General features: G+C 41.8%; 1 protein-coding gene across 1 annotated transcript in view; it reads right to left on the bottom strand.

Annotated features, from left to right (window-relative positions):
* CTTNBP2 (cortactin binding protein 2) overlaps positions 1–23,919 on the bottom strand; it is a 151,555-nt gene that overhangs the window by 84,206 nt on the left and 43,430 nt on the right. Inside the window, exon 2 of the mRNA XM_073619827.1 lies at positions 21,764–21,871. Within this exon, the coding sequence (XP_073475928.1) occupies positions 21,764–21,871 (108 nt within the window). The remainder of the gene's footprint in view (positions 1–21,763; positions 21,872–23,919) is intronic.

Raw genomic sequence — 23,919 nt, 5'->3', positions numbered from 1 at the left:
TCAAAGCCCAGACCTCAATCCAATAGAAATTCTGTGGTCAGATTTAAAGATTGCTGTTCACAAGCGCCAACTATCCAACTTGAAGGAGCTGGAGCAGTTTTGCAAGGAGGAATGGGCAAAAATCCCAATTGTAAGCTGTGGTAAGCTCATAGAGACTTATCCAAAGCGACTTGGAGCTGTGATAGCCGCAAATAGTGGCTCTACAAAGTATTGACTTTAAGGGGGTGAATATATATGCACATTGACTTTTTCTGTTATTTTGTCCTATTTGTTGTTTGCTTCACAATAATAAAAAAAACATCTTCAAAGTTACATAGTAGGTGAGGTTGAAAAAAGACACGCGTCCATCAAGTCCAACCTATGTGTGTGATTATGTGTCAGTATTACCTTACATATCCCTGTATGTTGCGGTCATTGAGGTGATTATCTAATAGTTTCTTGAAGCTATCAATGCTCCCCGCTGAGACCACCGCCTGTGGAAGGGAATTCCACATCCTTACCGCTCTTACAGTAAAGAACCCTCTACGTAGTTTAAGGTTAAACCTCTTTTCTTCTAATTGTAATGAGTGGCCCCGAGTCTTATTAAACTCTCTTCTGCGAAAAAGTTTTATCCCTATTGTGGGGTCACCAGTACAGTATTTGTAAATTGAAATCATATCCCCTCTCAAGCGTCTCTTCTCCAGAGAGCATAAGTTCAACGCTCGCAACCTTTCCTCATAACTAAGATCCTCCAGACCCTTTATTAGCTTTGTTGCCCTTCTTTGTACTCGCTCCATTTCCAGTACATCCTTCCTGAGGACTGGTGCCCAGAACTGGACAGCATACTCCAGGTGCGGCCGGACCAGAGTCTTGTAGAGCGGGAGAATTATCGTTTTATCTCTGGAGTTGATCCCCCTTTTAATACATTCTGTTTAATACATTCAATATTCTGTTTGCCTTATTAGCAGCAGCTTGGCATTGCATGCCATTGCTGAGCCTATCATCTACTAGGACCCCCAGGTCCTTTTCCATCCTAGATTCCCCCAGAGGTTCTCCCCCCAGTGTATAGATTGCATTCATATTTTTGCCACCCAAATGCATTATTTTACATTTTTCTACATTGAACCTCATTTGCCATGTAGTCGCCCACCCCATTAATTTGTTCAGGTCTTTTTGCAAGGTTTCCACATCCTGCGGAGAAGTTATTGCCCTGCTTAGCTTAGTATCCTCTGCAAATACAGAGATTGAACTGTTTATCCCATCCTCCAGATCGTTTATAAACAAATTAAATAGGATTGGTCCCAGCACAGAACCCTGGGGAACCCCACTACCCACCCCTGACCATTCTGAGTACTCCCCATTTATCACCACCCTCTGAACACGCCCTTGTAGCCAGTTTTCAATCCAGGTACTCACCCTATGGTCCATGCCAACGGACCCTATTTTGTACAGTAAACGTTTATGGGGAACTGTGTCAAATGCTTTTGCAAAATCCAGATACACCACGTCTACGGGCCTTCCTTTATCTAGATGGCAACTCACCTCCTCATAGAAGGTTAATAGATTGGTTTGGCAAGAACGATTCTTCATGAATCCATGCTGATTACTGCTAATGATATCGTTCTTATTACTAAAATCTTGTATATAGTCCCTTATCATCCCCTCCAAGATTTTACATACTATTGATGTTAGGCTAACTGGTCTGTAATTCCCAGGGATGTATTTTGGGCCCTTTTTAAATATTGGTGCTACATTGGCTTTTCTCCAATCAGCTGGTACCATTCCAGTCAATAGACTGTCTGTAAAAATTAGGAACAACGGTCTGGCAATCACCTGACTGAGTTATCTAAGTGCCCTCGGATGCAAGCCATCTGGTCCCGGTGATTTATTAATGTTAAGTTTCTCAAGTCTAATTTTAATTCCGTCCTCTGTTAACCATGGAGGTGCTTCCTGTGTTGTGTCATGAGGATAAACACTGCAGTTTTGGTTACTGAAGCCCCCCGATTCACTCGTGAAGACTGAGGAGAAGAATAAATTCAATACCTTTGCCATCTCCCCATCCTTTGTAACCAGATGTCCTTCCTCATTCTTTATGGGGCCAATATGGTCTGTCCTCCCTTTTTTACTGTTTACATACTTAAAGAATTTCTTGGGATTTTTTTTGCTCTCCTCCGCTATGTGTCTTTCATGTTCTATCTTAGCCGTCATAATTGCACCCTTACATTTCTTATTGCATTCTTTATAAAGTCTGAATGCTGAGGATGATCCCTCAACCTTGTATTTTTTTAAGGCCTTCTCCTTTGCTTTTATATGCATTTTTACATTGGAGTTAAGCCATCCAGGATTTTTGTTCGCTCTTTTAAATTTATTACCCAATGGGATACATTGGCTAATGCCCTTATTTAATATGCTCTTAAAGCAAACCCATCTCTCCTCCGTATTCTTTGTTCCTAATATTTTATCCCAATTTATGCCTTTTAGCAAGGTTTGTAGTTTAGGGAAGTTGGCTCTTTTGAAATTCAGTGTCTTTGTATTCCCTTTATGTTTCCTATTTGTGTGATTTATACTGAAACTAATTGACCTGTGATCGCTGTTACCTAAATTGCCCCGTATTTCCACATCTGTGATCAGGTCTGTATTGTTGGTAATCAGTAGATCCAGTAATGTTTTATTTCTAGTTGGTGCGTCTACCATCTGACCCATAAAATTGTCCTGCAAGACATTAAGGAACTGGCAAGCCTTAAATGAATGCGCGGTTCCCTCCGCCCAGTCTATGTCTGGATAATTAAAATCCCCCATTATGATAACACTTCCCATCCTTGCTGCTAATCCAATTTGTGATAGGAGATCCGTCTCCACTTCCTCCTTCAGGTTAGGGGGCCTATAGCATACTCCCAGTATTATTTTCCCCTTAGCTTCATCCCTTTGGAGCTCTACCCATAAGGATTCCACCTCCTCTCTAGCTCCCTCAGTGATGTCATCTCTCACATTCGCTTGTACATTATTCTTGATATATAGGCATACCCCTCCCCCTTTTTTACCCTTTCTATCCTTGCGGTATAGGGTATACCCTTGAATGTTTGCCAGCCAATCATGAGAGCTGTTGAACCAGGTCTCTGAAATTCCCACAAAATCCAAATCCTCCTTGTACAACAGTATCTCTAGTTCACCCATCTTGTCTGCCATGCTCCTGGCATTGGTGAACATGCCACATAGTTTAGACCGGTCGCATATTGTCCTCGTATTGGGCGTTTCAAAATTGCAACTAGGACTTGCTACTATACTCACCTTGTGTTTTTGTGCTTTGGTTAACCTACCACTAATGCCCCCAACACTACCCTCTGGAATATCATCCGCGCTGGCTATCACTGTCTCTGGACCCTCCCCCCCATCGCCTAGTTTAAAAACCCCTCTAACTTTTTTGGCCATCTTCATTCCCAGCAGATCTGCACCCTCCTCATTTAGGTGCAGTCCGTCCCTTCTATAGTACCGGTTACCGACTGAGAAGTCGGCCCAGTCCTCCAGGAACCCAAACCCCTCCTTACTACACCAGCTCTTCAGCCACTTGTTTACTTCCCTAATCTCCCTCTGCCTTTCTGGTGTGGCTCGATGTACCGGTAGTATTCCTGAGAATACTACCTTGGAGGTCCTTTTCCTCAATTTAGCACCTAAGTCCCTAAAATCGTTCTTTAGGACACTCCATCTGCCTCTGACTTTGTCATTGGTGCCAACGTGCACCATGACAGCCGGGTCTTCCCCAGCCCCTCCCAGTAATCTGTCCACAAGATCCGTGATGTGCCGAACCCGAGCGCCCGGTAGACAACATACTGTTCGGCGCTTCAGGTCTTGGTTACAGATTGCCCTCTCTGTCCTTCCAAGAATTGAGTCCCCTACCACCAGAATCTGTCTTTCCTTTCCCTTTGCTGCCCCCCCACTCTCACTGGAGGAGTTCTTCCCCTGGCAGCTAGGAGAGTCTCTCATCTCCAGCAGTGCTGGTCCCTGACTGGTTTCACCAATGACACTCAATGGAGCGTACTTATTGGGATGCTCCAGTCCTGGATCGGCCTCTCTGGCACTTCCCCCTCTACCCCTCCTGACTGTCACCCATCTTCTCTTTGCTAGTGCCTGCACCTCTTTGTCTCCACCCGCCTCTGTGCTGGCCCCTGCCCGCACCTGCCGTGTACATTCCTGGCTCACCTTTAGTATGGAGGGACTTCTCAGTGCTGACAGTTGCTTCCCTAGATTCAGAACCTGGGCTTCCAGGGAAACAATGTGCTTACATTTTGCACAGCAGTATTCACCCTCGATCAGATGATCAAGGAACGCATACATGCAACATACAAGTTGTGGGCATGTTCTGTAAATTAAATGATGCAAATCCTCAAGCAATCCATGTTAATTCCAGGTTGTGAGGCAACAAAACACGAAAAATGCCAATGGGGGGTGAATACTTTTGCAAGGCACTGTATGTACTGCAACCAATGTAAGTTCCACCAGTGGAAGGCTCTGGGTGATTCCAGGCCAGGAGAGGATACCTGGTTACTCAAAAGTGGTAGCAAATACAGGTGTGGTGAAAGAAGTTGCCAAAGTATTTAGTAGTTTCCCAGATATTTAAAGTGTGCCGCATTAAGGGGCTCATGGGTAGGGACCTGGACTGGGGTGGGAGCCAAGTGTTTTGGGAAACAGCAGAAGGCTTCCAAGTCTATGCACTGAGCGACTTCTCCTGATGTGAATAAAGATACTAGCAGGGTAACCTGTGTGACTCTAAAATAATTAATGAAGTTGGGAACTGCAAATCCACCTTGGTGTGTGTGCATGGACATTGTGCATTTGGAAACTCTTGATCTCTTAGTAGACCATATTGCCTCTTGTAATTTAATGTATGCTTGGGTGTTAGCCTTTATTTAATTATTTTTTTAAACTGTGTCAGTTTTCAGCAGACATGATTTGTATATATTTTGGCATTTGGGCTGTTATTAATGTTGTACAATGATGGCATCCCGTCATACATATACATGCAGGCTAATGTGCACTTTGCCTCTGGTAACTTCTTGTTCTTTTTGTTATCTTATGTATTTGATTTTTTGATTGATTATGATAAGATGCAAGTGTGTATTTTCAATCACTCCCCCTTGGATAAGGTGTTGAGGGTATTTCATTGTGATATAAAGATTTGACAGACAGCTATGAGCAAAGCCCCACTGGCCAAAACGAGTTAGTGTTACCATCATGCTTGGATTTTAGCCGTGTTGAAATAAAATATTGATTACCCAACCCCACAGATGCAAGAAGGTTGTAAATATGGCTGCAAATGATTAGCCAATCACAGCCTGCCTTATGCAGCTGCAGCCAGTAGGGGCATGGACAGAAGAAGACATACACAGAAGGGGAATGTAATTCCCTCCTGTATGAAGTCACTCAGTCCGGAGCACAGAATGAGCGCGCTCCTGGAGCACAACATACACAGCAGGGAAAGTACTTTTCCACTGTGCTGGACGATACTAACAGCCCGTCCCCTTCCAACACTGATACACCCTCCCACACACACACACACAATCTGAGAATACACATGGAGAGAGTTTTGGGTAGAGTATGTTTACATATACTTTAACTAACAAAAGATATTCTATTTATTCTTTGCAGCCAGTTTTATCTGCAGCAACATAGCATAGTTAAAGCGGAACTATACTCCAGGCAACAACCAACTCCAGGCTGCTGTTAAATTCACCCATGCAGTGTGGTCCTCCTGTACTGCACAAGTTAAATGTTTGTTTGGCTAGGATGGAAACAATAAGTACACAACCTTGCCTTACTCCTTGCTCCCCAACAGGTTCCTTGAAGACACTATACATTGCTGTCTGGCCTAAGCTCTTTGACGTCATCATGCACAGTGCAGGACTTGTAGCCCTGCATTTTGTAGAAGCATAGCACTGTCTAAGTGTCAGACATTGGGGGAGAGGGTTCGATGTCTTGGAATTTGTACTTGTTCCATTAACACCCTAGCTAAACAAGCATTAACCCCTGCAGTATTGTAGGAATCCTACTATATGGGTACATTTAAAAGCAGCCCAGAGTTGAACTTTTAAGTGTATGTAAAGCCAAAACTTCTACTAACTTTTCATCTCTGAATAGAGTTGGGAGAGATTAACATCGGTCAGTTTTTGTTTGGTCCCTTTGGGGAGATTTCCCTTCATTTCTTTCTCAAGAGATGTAACAGCAAGTGAAAGGAAATGTTTACAAAACGTGGGACGTTCCCCCTCTTCGACAGCTGGCACTGTAACAAGTGCCCCATTCAAAAGATTTTCCTTTACTTCCTGTTTATGTGACAAATTAAAAATGTTGGATTTGCCATCACTTTCTGACAATGGTCTCCAGGTTCAATAGTGAGGGTAAATCTTCCCAGCAAGGACACAGATAGCAATGAAAACCTGAAAGAGGTCCCAATTTTTACCCATTCTATTCAAAACTAACTAAACATGTTTTAGCTTGGCAAAGTTAACTTTAAGTGATAAACTGCAGATAACAGGGACCACATGACAGTCAAGGTGGACCAATTTTACAGATTTCAGTGCTTGGAAAAACGTAACTTTCAAAGTTTGGAAATTACCTAATTTACATGTTAAAGAATATGTAAACCCAACCTGTCATATTCCTGATATGTGCCTGCTGTATCCTGTTCTCTTTGTATTGCTTGCTTTGTGTGAAATCCCTGGTGTTCCTGCCAGTCCCTCTTCTTTCCTATTAAAAACTGACTACACTAGGCATGTGAGAACAGCACGGTCAGTATTCTGGCTGTGCTGGGTACTCAGCCTGTTCTCCTCCAATGATCAGACTGGTCCTACCCCCCCCCCCCACACACACACACACACACACACACACACACACAGTCATTCACTAGGAAGACCAGTGTGCTTCAGTTTATCAAGAGGGAATGTGATCACTTATAAGGGGGGGGGGGGGGTGTTTACAGTATAATGTTTTTTTACATTCTTACACGCTCTAGACTTGATATTTTATTCGTACTTGAGAACCTCAGATTTAACAGTCATAGTAGCCAGATATATACAATCCAAAATGTGTATGTCTTTCAGGGATCAAAAATAAATATGTATATTTAGTTTAAAGTTCACCATAAGAAGCAGCAGAACCCTTCTGCACCTGTAGCAGTACCTATGCTTTCATCTAGCCTCTCAGGTATCCAATGGAAGTTTGACATTATCAGAAGCACACCTCATCCAGTCATTATTGTGATTACATCGATGATTAGGAACTAGGTCTAGAAATAGGAAGTTTTGCCCACTTTTTTTGGTAGACCAAAACCTCATCTATTCTCATTTATCACTCCAGCTGTCAAGGACAATAGCATCAGGGCAGTAGAATACTGAAGTCTTAGTGGGATGCCTTCAAAATCATCCCACTAAGACATTAGGTTCTACAGATCTGAAGGGGCTCATTCTTTTTAATGGAGCAATAAACCCAAAAACATTTCTGTTTTTTAGGTCATTGCTCTTCGGTACACTACATGTCTTGCTCAACAACTACTTGTTGTTATCAGGACCCAGGCCCATACCAATCATTGTTGGAAAACCCTGACCTGTTTCTTCACATAATAATCAGTTCTTTACTGTGTGTATTTTATAGATCTTTCCTATTCCTAAGGGTAGATAACCACCTGGAGGCTGTTGAAGGAGGCGTGTTTAGGCTTCCAAAACGCATCCCAATTGGCTCACACAGCGGTTGGACTGACAGCTCCTTTCATCACTACTCCTAGCTGGACACATCATCGACAACCGATTTCTGGATATACCATCACGGCCACACAGGGCAGCTTGACGCCGGTCTCCCTGCATGGACTCCAGACTCATCTTGCTCCCCGCCACAGCCGGCTTTCTTCTTCACCAAGGACTACCACACAGTTCCCAGCTCATTACAATCCATTGCAGACTGTCATCCCCTCCCCCCCCCCCCCACTCGCCTGTGAGTTCCATTTGTTTTATATGGTATTTTACTTGTGCTACACTATGCCGGCTTGACGCTTTCTTTCCTTCCTATTTTACAGATTGTGGATTTCCAGCCCACAAATGAAAGCAGCCCTGCCAGCACCACAGTGTCAGACATTTTCTACCAATTGCCTTTTTTATTCCTACACCTCCGGGAATAAGTACCTTTCAATACTTCTTTTTTAACCCAGTATATGACATTTTATCAATGTAGGATGGGCACAGTGTCAGTGTGTAGTGTTTTTTGGTCTTGGTCAAGTTTCTTTTACCTGTTGAGCTTCCTGCAGCTGCTGTAAAACCAAGGGATCTTTATAGGCAATATTGTTAACAGCTAAGTTTCATAGGGGAACATTTGCAGGCCTTAAGCAAAATGTCTGGCATATTATACAACATCAAATTTTATGGAGTCAACTTAAGCTCTTGTATGTATTAATAACTTCAATTGCTTACCACTTACTTAAGATGAAACATAAGCCTAAATGCCATCAAATTAACGATGTCAGCTAGTAAAGTGGCCTCACTTTGTTAACAGTAATTATGTGTTAAGAAAGTGATTTACTGGGCTTAGAAATATAAATTGTGAAGTTTATTCTGATTTAAAAAACAAAAGCTAAACCTCAAGTCAGAAAAATGTACCTTTGGATCATAACCTGTCTGTGATCTCCCCACTGCGGCCACTATTTTACCATTTTACCGATATGAATGGGCAGTTGCTAATAGTATACAAACTATTTTGTCTGTAAAGGAGTCCCTAGGTAGGACATTCTCTTTACTTGAAGTTCGTGGTTAGATCAGGAGTCTTGTGTCTTTGGATAAGCAATTCATCCCCAAACTTCAAAGCAGAGGTACTAAAGACTGTCAAGTTGGTTTTCTTAGAAGTTCAGCTCACCCTGCTGCTCCCTTCCATAGTACCTGCTTTGTGTTTACAATAGAAATTAGAAGGCTGCCAAGTCACTGCTAGGAGGGGGAGCAGGGGTAGCTGAGATTGTTTATATACCGGTTTCAGTAGGTCTGCGGTGAATGGCCATAGCCACAGGAAAGTCAGCCATAGACAGATTGAAAATTTGTCCAGTTCAGCAGGCACCGGACGAATTTCGATTGATCTATGGGCAGGCTGGTTGTACTGAAGTCGATCCATCAATCAACATCAGTAGAACCAGCCTGTCAGGTGTTTTTTGCACAATCACTCCTGGCAGCTATTGCTGCCAGTAATGATCATTGTATTCTGCCGGTGGGGAAGGCTCCCACCAGCAGAACACAATAGCTACCAGGGTTGAAGGAAAGAAAATTGCTTAATGGTATGGACTGCCTTCGTCTTTAAAGAATATCTTGGATCTCGGTGAACTGCAGCAGGTCTTTGCTGGCTACAATGCTGGTGGAGCACATGCACAAAACTGTACCAGGGTTAGGCAGCATAGGACCACAAAAAGACTGATGAGCAAAGGTGGGAATCACTAGCTTGCAGTATCAGAATGAGATATTCACAGAAAATCAGCTAACAGCAATCAATGAATTGTATTCAGCAGTTGCTCAAACCTTGCCAATATGAAATGATAATATTATATAATAATACAATATTGCTCAAAAACAAATGCACTAGGCAGAAAGGTCGGGTTCCCTATAAGTACATCTACTTTTTAACTAACACTAACCTTATATTCTAGGGTCTAGTGCTGTTGACATAAAACAGTTATAATAGAAGACATAGAGATTAAAAGATCCAATATATATCCCATATATAGATTATATAGAGGCATTACTGAACATGTGTGAGATTTGGTGTTGGTGGTGCATGATGGGTAGACAGCTGCACAGAAATCCAGGAAATGAACACGAGAGGGCCTCAGATGCCCACAACTAAAATGGAACCTGCCTGCTTCCGAGATCAGTAAGTAACTAACTATTTTTAAAGAAAGTAAAAGCGCAAGAAATATGACATGTTGGAAATGTTCATTTACAGGTTGAGACAGTTACAGAGAAGTCTTTTCGAAAAAAAAATGGGGGGGACTGGAACTCCGCTTTAATTAAGTTGGTTTTAAACCTCACACATGAAATATGAACAGAGAATATGCCTCTATAGTGCAGACTTGTCTCAATTATCAGCACTAAGTTTCATTTCTGCCTGCTGCTTCGTTCATCTGCTATCAGCATGGATCACTTCTGACAAGTTTTCCTGACAACAAGAGAAAAATGGTGACAGGGGAGGGACCTCCAGCTGATTGAAAGCATCGGCTCTGTTCCTGTGTGCTGTGTGAAGGGGGTGTGTCTCTTCCCTCCAATCAGCTCTAAGAGCTCTTCTCGCCGAGCTCTGTGGTGTGTCAATTCAGGTCTCCACCCACCTTTTTTTCCCGACAGCTCATACAAGCTTTATCAATTCTGGACTCTGAACAGATGTACTGAAGAGAACAGAAGACTGCAGATAAATAGATACAACTTAAGAGGATTTGATTAATCTCTGTGTATCACCTGAGGCCAGTCACTACACTGGGTATATGTATAGGTTTAAAACCACTTTAAGTCATTTTTGAGCTGCATTTTCCTGAACCTTTGGGCCATGTTGAGAAGAAAGAGCCCCCTTTTATAAAAAAAAAAGGAAGAAAAAAAATGGGTTCAAAGAACAATAGTGACAACAAACACAGCGATCCATTAGTAGTTACATTTTTTGAATTTGCTTTTAGTACCAAGCCTAAATGTCATATGGCTGCAATGCTAAAAGGACACAAGTTGGATCTCTTTTTGTTAGATTCTCTTAAGCCTTAAAAGAGGAGAAGATGTACTGTACATTATATAGAATGACACAATTCAGGTGAATAGGGCTTTCTGCTTCTGCCTATGTGGTTTTACAGTAGCAGACCTCCTAGGCATGGAGGCACAAATGGTAAGCTTGTTAGAGGATTAAGTCATTTAGCAAAGTATGCAAGGTTATTATAGTCTCAGACATGAAGTATTAATATGTTAGGTTTCAGTACTTCAGGCCAAACCTGACTTCTGCTCAGGGCCCACAATGGTAGATATTTAATGCACATCTTAGATGCCATCAAACAATCTGCAATTATTTCATAGCTGTGCCCTATATATATCCAATTAGAGAGCACAATGGACACAGTTAGCACTCAACCCCCCGGCCCGCTAATAACCTGTAAACACACCATGCATTATGGATTACTATAAATTATTCCTCAAGGTATTTATTAGGATTAACAATAGGGACACCTGTTACCATTTCATTTATATAATACAATAATAAACACACCCTTTCTCAGCTCAGTATTTATGAAAGAAATACTTAATTTCTATGAAGAAATAATTCAGCAACACAGTTCATTTAAAATCAGCTTACTGGGGGCTAATTATTATACAGAAATAAATTTATGCTTCTCTTTATTTATATCAAATATCCAATTAGGTTCAGGGGAGTATATGTTTTTATTGGGCTTGATTGGGTATTTGAAGTGAACTGAACATATTCCATTAATAAATAAGACCATTTGACTATAATGACAAGATATTAAAAGTGATTCTACTTTTAACAACAAAATACATATCATCCAATTCTAACCAGCCTGGGTCTCCCAGGTGAACAATCACGTGTAATTTGCATATCTAGATGTACTTCTGGTCAGATTAACCAGCAATGCTAAACACACCAATGAAATGCTGCCTAATAAGAACACACCAGCTCTGAAATTGTCAAACTTGCCCCCTATGCCCGCTTCACACAGGCACTGAATTTAAAAACAAAATGCTAACTAGGTACTGTAAAGCAGTGAAAATTGTGGAATGTAAAGGTGTTCCACCTTTACAATCAAATATTCAAACTAACAAGCTTAAAGTGGAATTTCAGCTTCATCCTTTAGGCCTGGTTCACACCTATGTATTTTTTAGCTCGTTTTCCTTTTTGCAGAAACACACTACAGTCCATTTAACATGGTTTTCTATGGGTAAAGTTCACATATGTGCATTTTATGGAAAGGGCCAGGGACTTTATTCTGGTTTTTGATTCCATAGACATCAATGGATTAAAAACCTGTATTAAAAAACGCAAAATGCACCTGGAATATGCAAACTGCAACCTGCATAGGTGTGAACCCTCCTAACATCTATTCCAACTAACCAATGTAAGAAAGATGTATATACTAACCTATTTTCAGCCCGCTCCAGTCCGAACACGTGATCATACTACCCAGGGTCAGCCAGCGGCGCTGGGGAGAGGAGGGAGCGCCGGAAACGTGTGGGCCAATGAAGTCCCTGCTCCAAGCACAAACAGCCGATGTTGGAGCACTCTCTCCTCTCCCCTACTTTCTTACACAGTTCGTTCAAATAGGTGTTAGGAGGGGGGAGGGAACAGTTTTAATGCTAGTTAGGATGAAACTGGAATTCACCATTCAGTTCATTCCACTTTAAGCTGTGTATCCAAGCACGTCCAAGTGTTTTACCTACTTGCATATAGTCTTCACTGCGCCAATTTCATCTTGATCCGTAAATACAACCATTGCATTTGTTGACCAATAGGAAAATGTAAAGGGCAGACAATGGATGGCAAGAAGCATGACCAAGAAATGAATGTCACAATTTGTACCCTGGGATCTCTATAATCTGGCATGTAACAAAAGTGATCTGAGTGGTATAGGATCCCAACCGCCCTTGCTAAACCTTTCCTACAACAAAAGCCATCTGTGTTGGAGATTGAAGGTTCACAAGGGGGAACATTTACACATATTTTAGGACTGTCTATAAAAAGGTCCCTTTTGGCAGCAGGTGCTTCGAATAATCCAACAATTTACAGATATATCCCTTTTTGTGGGCCTGACCACAGTCTAAAACTACATTCTATTGGGAACAATATAAAATGTTTGATAAATACTTACAATACTGAGTAACTCTCTATTACACTCCACAACTCTGTATTAGGAGATGCCGCCGCAGAAGCCCTCACTGGCCCTCTATTTTTTCCTCTCTTTCTTGCCCTTCCCACCTTACACCCCCTTCCTTCTACACCAATTAAACCACTAAAAACTTGGCATCAGACTCACTAACGTGACTGGTGTTTTGAGGGGTAAAAAAATGACACTCTTTGTACCATTATGTAGCAAATGTCATTCTATGTTTATACAATTGGTTATGTGTAATAAAATTAACTGTTTTATGCAGAGAATCTTGTCATTGTGTCAATTCCTGATGTAAACCTTTAAAAAAAAAAAAAAAAAGTGATCTGAGGATGCGAAACCCACAGGTTTCCTCTAAACAGCATTCCTCATAAGGCCAAAAATGGTTTATCTTTAGTATTTTAGTATAGGGAATTCCAGTGAATTTCAGTAAGGCTGATGCAGCACTGTAAAATTATACAGTGCAATCATGTAAAAATAGGACAAAAAAACAAAAATTTACATAAAACACCTCTTTAATAACTTAATATGTTATACTGCTGTTATTCTAGCATTGTCTCTAAACAATGTAATCAGACATCTGTCAATCCTACAGCTCATCCTGAAAAAGAGAATTGAGAAGCTACACCATAGTGCAATCATTTTGTATATTATTATTGTATAAAGTTCCTGTAAAATAAATACAACACAAGCAACGACTGTGAGGTACAGGAATGTGACAATTCTCCCTTCACTAGTCAAGCAAAATGAACATTTAATCAAAATTAAAATAAAATATACTCTGAATAGGATATTCTAAGTGGACACCATGTTAATTGTTATTGGTGTGCGCACCCAGAGCGATCACAATACTTATAATCCTGGCTTCACAAGGCAGTAGGGATCATAGGCTAAGGCTACAGGGGCCACCAGAGTAGCGCTGTGCCTTGTGATAGCTGTAATGACCAATCAGAGAACTCACAAAGGTAATCAGTAATACTGTTTATATTTAAAAGCCCTCCTTTTCCTCTCTAAATGGAGGAATGGGATGAAGGAACAATAGTGCAGTCTATCAAAAAGAGAGGAGAGAGAGGCTGCTGCTCACCAATGTTGGGGGTATTGTTATTGGGGGATTTTGAGTGCCAATGATGAGGGTGGGGGTGGAAAGTTTTAAAATGTCACCAATGATTATAGGATTGTTTTGGAGGGGTTAAACTGTCACTTACCACTAATTGATGGTGTAGAATTCTTTTGGAAGGGGACAGGTTAAAGTGCTGCTGAAGACCAAAATGGGATTAAAGTTTAAGTGTGCATATAAAGGCTAGGGTGTCACATGTAATATGGTGCCAAGTCACTCCTCACCCCAAACTGAGCCCCCTCTGACAGCAGGTGAATAGCTCCACCCACACAGCAGTGTTTCTTCCTCCACAGTTTCATCCTCTGCTGAACTTTCTTCCACTATTAATGAAATCTAGGATTGAAAAGGACCTTGGGGTCCTAGTAGATGATAGGCTCAGCAATGGCATGCAATGCCAAGCTGCTGCTAACAAAGCAAAAAAAATATTGGCATGCATTAAAAAGGGATCAACTCCAGAGATAAAACGATAATTCTCCTGCTCTACAAGACTGGTCCGGCTGCACCTAGAGTATGCTGTCCAGTTCTGGGCACCAGTCCTCAGGAAGGATGTACTGGAAATGGGGCGAGTAAAAGAAGGGCAACAAAGCTAATAAAGGGTCTGGAGGATATTAGTTATGAGGAAAGGTTGCAAGCACTGAACGTATTCTCTTTGGAGAAAAGACGCTTGAGAGGGGATATGATTTCAATAGACAAATACCGTACTGGTGACCCCACAATAGGGATAAAACTTTTTCGCAGAAGGGAATTTAACAAGACTCGTGGCCACTCATTAAAATTAGAAGAAAAGAGGTTTAACCTTAAACTACGTAGAGGGTTCTTTACTATAAGAGCGGCAAGGATGTGGAATTCCCTTCCACAGGCGGTGGTCTCAGCAGGGGGCATTGATAGTTTCAAGAAACTATTAGATAAGCACATGAATGACCACAACATACAGGAATATACAATGTAATACTGACATATAATCACTCACATAGGTTGGACCTGATGGACTTGTGTCTTTTTTCAACCTCACCAACTATGAAAGGCTTCCCTTTTAGTTGGCTACGTTTAAAGGCTAAGCGAACCTCAATACCAGCATGTTTCTTTATTTAAAAAATATTGTACCAAAAAAGTAAAAGGTCCTGGCATTTTTATGTCATATGTTTTATTCCAGAAAGTAGGGGACGTTTTTCTTCAAAATATTTGGTGTTTTTTTTTCTTTATATAATAAAAATACTCAATAGTTATTAAATACCACCAAAAAAACTCTGTCTCAAAAAATGATATGATGATTTATTTGGGCAGTGTTACATGACTATCACATGAAACTACCACACTGAAAAGAAAACTCAAATATGGGCTGGAAAGGAAGGGGTGTAACATACTGGTATTGAGGTGGTTAAAGGATAGACTTATCTTTTTCAAGGAAATTTCATTACTTAGCCACTTAGAAAAATGTATACACATTTTAAAAAGTATTTATATGCTTATATATAGAGGTAATCATCTTATTCCCATTTAGAAATATGTTTACTGTAGTAGAGTCTAATTTTCTGGCTGAGCCAATACAACTAATTTATTCTGTTTGCAGAAGGGAGGAGAAATGTTGTTTCTAAAACTCCATCCTGGATATTGCTACTGAGGCCTCCAAATTTACCAGATATTAATCCAATTTGGGGGGTAGTCTGGAAAAACAAGTTAGATCCATGGAGGCCTCACCTTACAACTTACAGAATTTAAAGGATCTGTTACTGACTACTTTGTGCCTAATATCACAGCATACCTTCAGAGGCCTGGTGCCATCAATGCCCTGACAGGTTAGGGCTGTTTTGGCAAAAAAGGAGGACCTACTCAATATTAGACGTAAGCTCATAAAGTTATATACATATATATGTATACATACAGTATATATTCAAGTATTTCTGTTTTTTTCTCCCAAGTTTTATACCGTTTCTAAATGAAATGATTTCAATATCAAAGACGTTATTGTATCTTTATATAAAACAAGTATGCCACAAAATGCTAATGAAAACAGCTTCTAAATAAGTCATAATACTGTTAGTCAGACAGTATCCAAAACAGAAGTTCCGTTTTCTCTGTCTGGCATGACAAGCATTGGCTCCAGTTCCCATCAGGGGCATTTTTATGTGTAAAGCTTTAAAACTGCCCATTTGATCTTGTCATTATCCTTTAGAACATGTCTGTGGCTTTAGATGATCTTAAAATAGTGACAACTAAGTTGTAAAGCTAGATATGCTTCGGTAGGCACAGCATGCAATTCTTCTGTTCTCTAGAGGCTGCTCTCATCAGGAAGAGTGTCTTAACTGCTACAGACGTGATTGAAATGGTTGAGATGGTGAGGATGATAAGGTTTCCAATACAAGATTAAAATCTCAGATTTATTCTCAGTTGTGTATTAGTAAAGGCAATAAGAACAAGAACATGGTTCCCTGCTCAAGGACAAACTTATAAGAGATCAAATAGTATCCAACCACCACGCTAGTAGAACCCTGAGGATAAAGCTGTCTCTAAAGAGAGCCTTAATGATACACATAACCTGTTTCATGCTGGGCACAAATCTAACATACCAACATTTTCCAATTTTTCCAATGTTCATAATTGCCTGTAACAAAGTACTAGCCATAGAGGATACCGAAAGTAAAGAAGAACTTTAGACCATGTGCTGTTACAGAATAAAGAAAAAGAATTATAATTTAAACATAAATGCATAGTATGAAGTCTTTTTAAACCTTGGCTCTTGGTGGTAAAATAAAATCATGTTACTCTATGACATAGAAGAGTTAAGATATAAAACCGTCACAAATCTTACCAACTCCAACTGTGTATGTGATGAAAACTGAATAATTGGCGGTTCCCTTCTGTGAAAATTGCATATCAAAACGATCTGTAGATCAAGGCACATTGACTGCTAAACTGTATTCATATCTCAAGTTTGTCTGAGCTTTGCCCCACCAGTTTTGCCTCCTAAGTTGTCCTATTGGTCCTCTATCAAGGCAGGTGGCATCAATGATAGATAAGAAAGCCGGAAGGTGGGAGGGAAAGTGGTCAAGCTCAGCTTTGACAGGAAATTTAAGATTTGTCTATCATTTCAGCAACCTATATCTCTGGATATATTGATTATTTTAACATACGACTTCACATAAGGTAAACTGAGTTTGAGCTTTTTTACATTTATGCTCAGTATGAATAGCTAAGATTTGTGATACATTCACTTTAATAAAAACTGCAATGCAAATGTTCTTTTTTCTGCCACTTAGCTTTTACATTAAAGTGACAGTTGTATGATTGTCTAATGAAAGCGGTATTTCAGTTTTGGATGTTTGGCTGCATAACTGACTAGTTTCTCTAAATCTCTGAGAGACTCTAGTAGCATTTTGGATTTCCTGGCTCTTTCAATGTAGCTGTTATGAATTTAAGGTTACATTTGCATCTTTACATTCTGTAGCTTGACGTTCAAAGCTCCAAAACACTCAACAACCAAAATATCATGCTTTTGAACTGTGCCTGTTCAAAAATGAGCATGCAGGTGCCTGTAGCTCAGTACCTGAAGCTCAAAAAGGTACCTGAGCTACTTCTGAAGCAGAATGGGGCATTTTTGGTCCCATGACCATGGCCTAAAAACTCCTGCCTGTAAATGAGCATTTTTCAAGTCTAAACAAGCAGGAGAGAGAAGGAAAAGCACCTCAAAGTGCAGACAGTTTACAGGTTTATTAGGTGCAATAAAATACAAAGGGAAACTCACATGGAGTGAAGTATGACAAGCTCATTGGGAAGGGGAGTCCGGGATGTCAGCGCTGGATGTCCACGATGTGGACCACCTGCGTGGAGGAGGCCAGGCGGAAGTCCTCAGGTGAAAAGCCAAGCAGAGTGCATAAAGCTGGATCGTGGCGTGGACCGTGGCACATGCGGATGACGTCCTCTGAGGGGGGGTTGCAATGCATTTTCTAAGTCTGCGCGATGCCAGTCCATCAGGCTGGAGAGTGGAGTAAGGGGAGCTGTATATATGGAGAGGGACTGGTGCTAGCAGGGTCCTAGTGCCTGCCATGTATGGTGGAGGCACCTGGGCTAGCAGGGTCCTAGTGCCTGCTATGTATGGTGGAATATAGAACCAGATACTACATTATTGGGGCAGCAATTAAAATAAGGATTACAGTAGGACAATGATTGAACCTTATACCTAAACAAGCGGTTATAACATATTGTAAATGGGCAACAATTACTAAAATCATATCAATTGATAAAAGTTAAAAGATAGGACGGGCATAAAAGGATTCTGAGATAAATGTTTAGATAAAATATGCATACATGTAGAGTAAATATAAAAAACATGACCTTCAAAGGGCTGGGCCCATGCAGGACCCTGTAACAAGAAAAATAAAAATAAGAAAAAAAAAAGGAGAATGTCACATCATGGTGAAAAACAAATAAAAGTAATGCCATTTTCATGGTATATTGTGGCATGGTGTGAAAAGGCAGGAAACCACATCAAGACTGAGGAGAAGTGACATTTATGTCTATGGGGAATAATACCATATGGTTTATGATGGGAAATAATGCATCATCTGAGAGCATGAGACGGTGTAAGATGTGATAAAAAATGGAATAATGATCAATATATAACTGTGGTGCCCCAGGGACCAAAGGCAACGGGGGGGAGGGGAGATTACGAGAAGGTGGCAAATTTTGGCTCCTCATTGAGCCCCCCCAGGCGAGAGGGTGTCAAGGCTTAAATATGATAAATATGAAAGTGATCTGCCTCTGGGAGATTTCTGGAGACACCCTCAATGACCCATACAGTTAGACCAGAGGTGGAGTTTTGATGGTGCTCCAGAAAGTGTCGGGGAACGATATGTTCATCATTCCCTTTCTCGATGAACTGGCAGTGTTTCCTGAACCTCTTATGGAGTGGTCTAATAGTCCAGCCTACATGTAACATACTGCAAGGGCACCTAAGGCAATAGACACTATAGTCAGATGAACAGCAGTAGAACTAATTAATAGGAAACATTTTACCCTTAGCTGTAAATTCCTTTTGTTTGTGTAACATAGGGGAATGTTTTTCATAAAGGCTTTTTGCACTGGTACATACCCTTTATAGCAAAGAAGGTGGGTATACTAGTTGACCGAGAAGAAGCAAGAGGCCTAAGTTTACTGGGGACAATTTTGTTTTTTAAGTTGGGAGCCCTTCTGTACGTCACCTTGGGTTTGATTTGGATGAGGGGCTGTAGGAACGGATCTTGTTGCAGGATGTGACAATGTTTGGCTAGGATGTGTTCCATTTGTCGATGTTTACCATGATATCTGGTGATAAACCTGGGCCGATGTCCCTCTTCTGTGCTGTACCTGGTCGGAGGGGGATGGCCCTATAGAGTAGGAAGGCTTGTTCTAGCAGAGGTTGTGGGTAACCTTTTTCCAAACATTTGTGGGTTAATTGGACACTTTGGGTGATGTAATCTTCATCTCTAGTGCAGTTGTGCCTGATGCAGCATAACTGTCTTTTAAGGATGTTGTTGATCCACTGTGGTAGATGGCAATTTTGGTAGTGTAGAAAGGAATTACCTGCTGTCAGTTTGGAATAGTTTTTGGCATAAATGGTATGGTTTTTGTGATATAGCTCTAGGTCTAGCAAGGTTAGACTCTGGATTTTGTACCAAGGTAAATGAGAGACAAAAGTTGTTGTTGTTACAGTAGACGAAGAAGTCATTTATCAGGGAGCTAGGGCCAGCCCAAATGATGATTATGTCATCTATGTACCGGCCATAAAAAATGAGAGGGCTAGAAAGGGGTTGTTGTTCCAAATGTGAGTAGACTCCCAGTGGCCCATAGTAAGGTTGGCGTATGATGGTGCGAAGTTAGCACCCATTGCAGTGCCTTGAATTTGGAGGTAATAGTCATCATTGAATGTAAAATAATTATCAGTTAAACAGCAGCAGATGGCTTCTATAATGAAGTGTGTATGTCAGGGGTTGAGCAATGGATCAGCGAAGAGAAAATGTTGAAGGGCAGATAGGCCTTGGTGAAGGGGAATGGATGTATAAAGAGAATCCAAGCATATCTTCCCAGGGGTATGGAGCCAATAGTTCCAGAAGATGTAGGCCATCGTGAATAAATGGTAGATTTTGAGCAAGTGGTTGTAGAAACTGGTCTACGTACTGGCAGAAGCCGTTGGTATTGCTGTTCATTTCAGCCATGGGGCGCCTCGGGGGAGGGGGGGTTTGTCCAATTTCTTGTGGAGTTTAGGGAGGTGGTATAAATAAGGGGTCTGGTAAAAGTCTTTCCGAAGGAAGACGGGCCTCTGTTTTTTTCTATGATTTTTTTTTTGTAGAGCTCTGGTGACCAAAGAGTCAGCCTCTTTCCTAAATTCTGGCAAGGGATCTTTATACAGTTTGGTATAGGTGGAAGAATCTGATAATAATCATAAGGTTTTGGTGATATAGTCTGATCTAAGTCTACGTTGTTAAGTCTAAACAACCATCTCTTCCTACTAGTAACCAGCTATCTACTGGCTAAAACAAAAAATCTTAAAGCTGACCTCCAACTTTCTATTCTGAATGGAATGATCAGTCCCAACAAACCTCTGTATCATGTTGCTCTGTTGTTTGCAGATCCTCTGATATTGTAGGTTTACTTGAGGCTTTGTACCATGTGACACGCTGTATAAACTAAGGTAGACAGAATGCATTCAATGCTCGCCAAGTCACACCTACAGGAAGAGTCTAAACCCCCCAAGTCCCTCCTAACAGATTACAGCATTATTCAAAAAGAAACACCTTCATACACAGCTTGTTTTTATAGCTAGCTGTGCTGCTGCTGGGCAGGATTGAATGAATCACAATTAAAAGTCAATACTGCCCAGTTAAATATGCAGACCACAGTGAAAACACCTTCATGATAACCTCCCATAGCCCTTCTTCTGTAGACTTGCAGTAAGCCATTATTCTTTGGCATGCTGCAAGACAGGAATGACACATTTACACCTGCTTTGCAGACTAAAGAGTGATCTGTATTCGGACCCACCCACATCAACTCCCAGAACTGCTACAAGTGACTCTCATAACCTGCCCTGAAACTACAGAGGCTCAAAGCATGATGGGACATGTAGTATCAGGACCGGAAAAAGAAGGAAACAGGAAGTCAGAGAACTTTAAAATTCAATCAGGAGAAGGAGTGACATCACAGACACACAAACTTGCTTTTTATAGCTATTTAAGGTAAGATACAGATAAAATGACAGTGAGGTTGTGATTCGTTTAAATGCACAATGCTTCTGTTGTTTTGGGGAGGAAAAGCTGGAGTTCTGCTTTAAGTCTAAATATGCCTGAAAAGAATCTCCTGTAAATGCTCATGTGTGAATGAAGCCTAAAATTGGTGGAGCTCATCTCCACTATATTGGCCATAATGTAAAATACAGACCCAGCAATGTGACAAAGATCCCTAAATAATGGAAAGCCTAGTGGAAATCCTAGTGAAAATGAAAGAACATTAATGCTTTGCGAAATGTCGCAATGTGACAAAGATCCCCAAGTAATGGAAAAAGCTAGTGGAAATCTTTGTGAAAATTAAAGAACATTCATGCATTTCAAATGGCATACCCAGAAGCTTAAAACAGAGATAAGACATGTATATACCATTTTCAAATATAAAAATGTGCAGAACTCTGCACCAGCCTGCAGCAAATACAAAAATTATAAAAGTACCAGGTTACAAAATGCCTTCAATGAGCTCATTTAAAGAAGTGGCATTATTAAAAAACAAGTATACAGATGGAAAGTACAACTTACCCTCAAGGCTTCTATCACAAGATCCCTTGCTTCTAGCTCTCCTTCTAATATACTTAAAAGAAAACGCAATTCTGGCTTGCTCAAGTTTTCCACATTAAAGTCTTTCGTCTGCAATATAAAAAGAAAAGATATATAAACAATTGATTAGTTGTTTTAGAAGAGTATATACATGTATATTGATTATGTGCTACATAGCAGGTTGTGATGTTGCAGCATTTACAAATGAAAGGAATTAAAAATAATGCATTAAAGGCAGAATCAACTTCAAATGGCCTTTTTAGTTCTGATTGGATACAATTAAATTGATCTTACGGGAAATTTAGCTGCAATTGTTCCACCATCATGGCTTCAAACTGGGCTCTCTTTAGGTGGGCACATTATCTCTGTGAACTTTTTTTTTCTCTTTTTTTAACACAGCATCTTCGTGAACATTGCTTGTGAGTTTTCAACAGAGAATTAAATAGTTAAAAGCTGTGTCAGATTTGTGGTCATTTTGGTGTCCTTTTATGAAAGTGCGGTAAAATACCGCTTTTCAGTTCTCAGGCATTCTCAGAGGAGATCGCTCTCCTCTGAGTGCCTGTTTATGAAAGTGTGTAGATCGCTTCTCATGTTGAGTTGAGGAGCGATCTACAAACGCCGGGAACTCCTGAGAATGGCTCCTCTCACTATAATCTCGCGTGATATAGCGGGATTACAGTATGAGGAACCATAAAATACAAAGTGTAATGCCGCGTACACACGGTCGGACTTTCCGGCATACTTGGTCCGGCGGACCAGAGTGTGCCGGACAATCCGCCCGTGTGTGGGCGGCGGCGGACTTTTCCGGCGGACTTCTTCCCAAAAGCCCGCCGGACCTAGATTTTAAACATGTTTGAAATCTTTCCGTCGGACTCAGTTTCGGGCGGAAAGTCCGCTCGTGTGTGTGCTGGTCCGACGGAAAGCCCGCTCGTGTGTAGGCTGGTCCGACGGACCAAATACGACACGAGGGGATGGTATTGCATCTCGCGCTCGCTGCAATAGGAAAAACAAATCTTCCTATTGCGGCGAGCGCGGGGCATACCAGGCCCTTAGGTCTGGTATGGATTATAAAGGGGAACCCCGCTACGCCGAAAAAACGGCGTGGGGTCCCCCTAAAATCCATACCAGACCCCGATCCGAGCACGCAGCCTGGCCGGTCAGGAAAGGGGGTGGGGACGAGCGAGCGCCCCCCCCCCTCCTGAACCGTACCAGGCCGCATGCCCTCAACATGGGGGGTGGGTGCTTTGGGGGAGGGGGGCGCCCTGCGCCCCCCCCCCAAAGCACCTTGTCCCCATGTTGATGAGGACAAGGGCCTCTTCCCGACAACCCTGGCCGTTGGTTGTCGGGGTCTGCGGGCGGGGGCTTATCGGAATCTGGGAGCCCCCTTTAATAAGGGGGCCCCCAGATCCCGGCCCCCCACCCTATGTAAATGAGTATGGGGTACATGGTACCCCTACCCATTTACCTAGGAAAAAAGTGTAAGTAATAAAACACACTACACAGGTTTTTAAAATATTTTATTAAACAGCTCCGGGGGGGGATCTTCCTCCGGCTTCGGGGGTCTTCTTCCGGCTTCGGGGGTCCCTCCGCTTCATCTTCTCCCGGCGTCCGGTTGGTTCTTCTCCGCTCTCCGGCCTCTTCTCCCGGTGTCGCAGGTCTTCGGCCGGCCCCTCCGCTCTCTTCATGTAGCTCTATTGCGAGCGGAGGTCCGGACTTCTGGGCTTCTTGGCTTCTTGGCTTCTCTTCTCTTCTCTTCCCCCAGATGTTGACACGACGCTCTCTCCGGCTGGACTGGTCTCTGAGGGCTGCGTTGTGACTTATATAGGCGGAGACCCCGCCCCCATATGATGTCACAGTCCCTGGGCATGCTGGGACTGTGACGTTTTAGGGGGCGTGGTCGACCACGCCCCCTAAAACGTCACAGTCCCAGCATGCCCAAGGACTGTGACATCATATGGGGGCGGGGTCTCCGCCTATATAAGTCACAACGCAGCCCTCAGAGACCAGTCCAGCCGGAGAGAGCGTCGTGTCAACATCTGGGGGAAGAGAAGAGAAGAGAAGCCAAGAAGCCAAGAAGCCCAGAAGTCCGGACCTCCGCTCGCAATAGAGCTACATGAAGAGAGCGGAGGGGCCGGCCG

This window comes from Aquarana catesbeiana, linkage group LG03 (assembly GCF_042186555.1).
Source record: "Aquarana catesbeiana isolate 2022-GZ linkage group LG03, ASM4218655v1, whole genome shotgun sequence".
Classification (NCBI taxonomy): Eukaryota; Metazoa; Chordata; class Amphibia; order Anura; family Ranidae; genus Aquarana; species Aquarana catesbeiana.
Note: the sequence above shows the minus strand (reverse complement) of the source record. Positions and strands in the feature narration are given on the sequence as shown.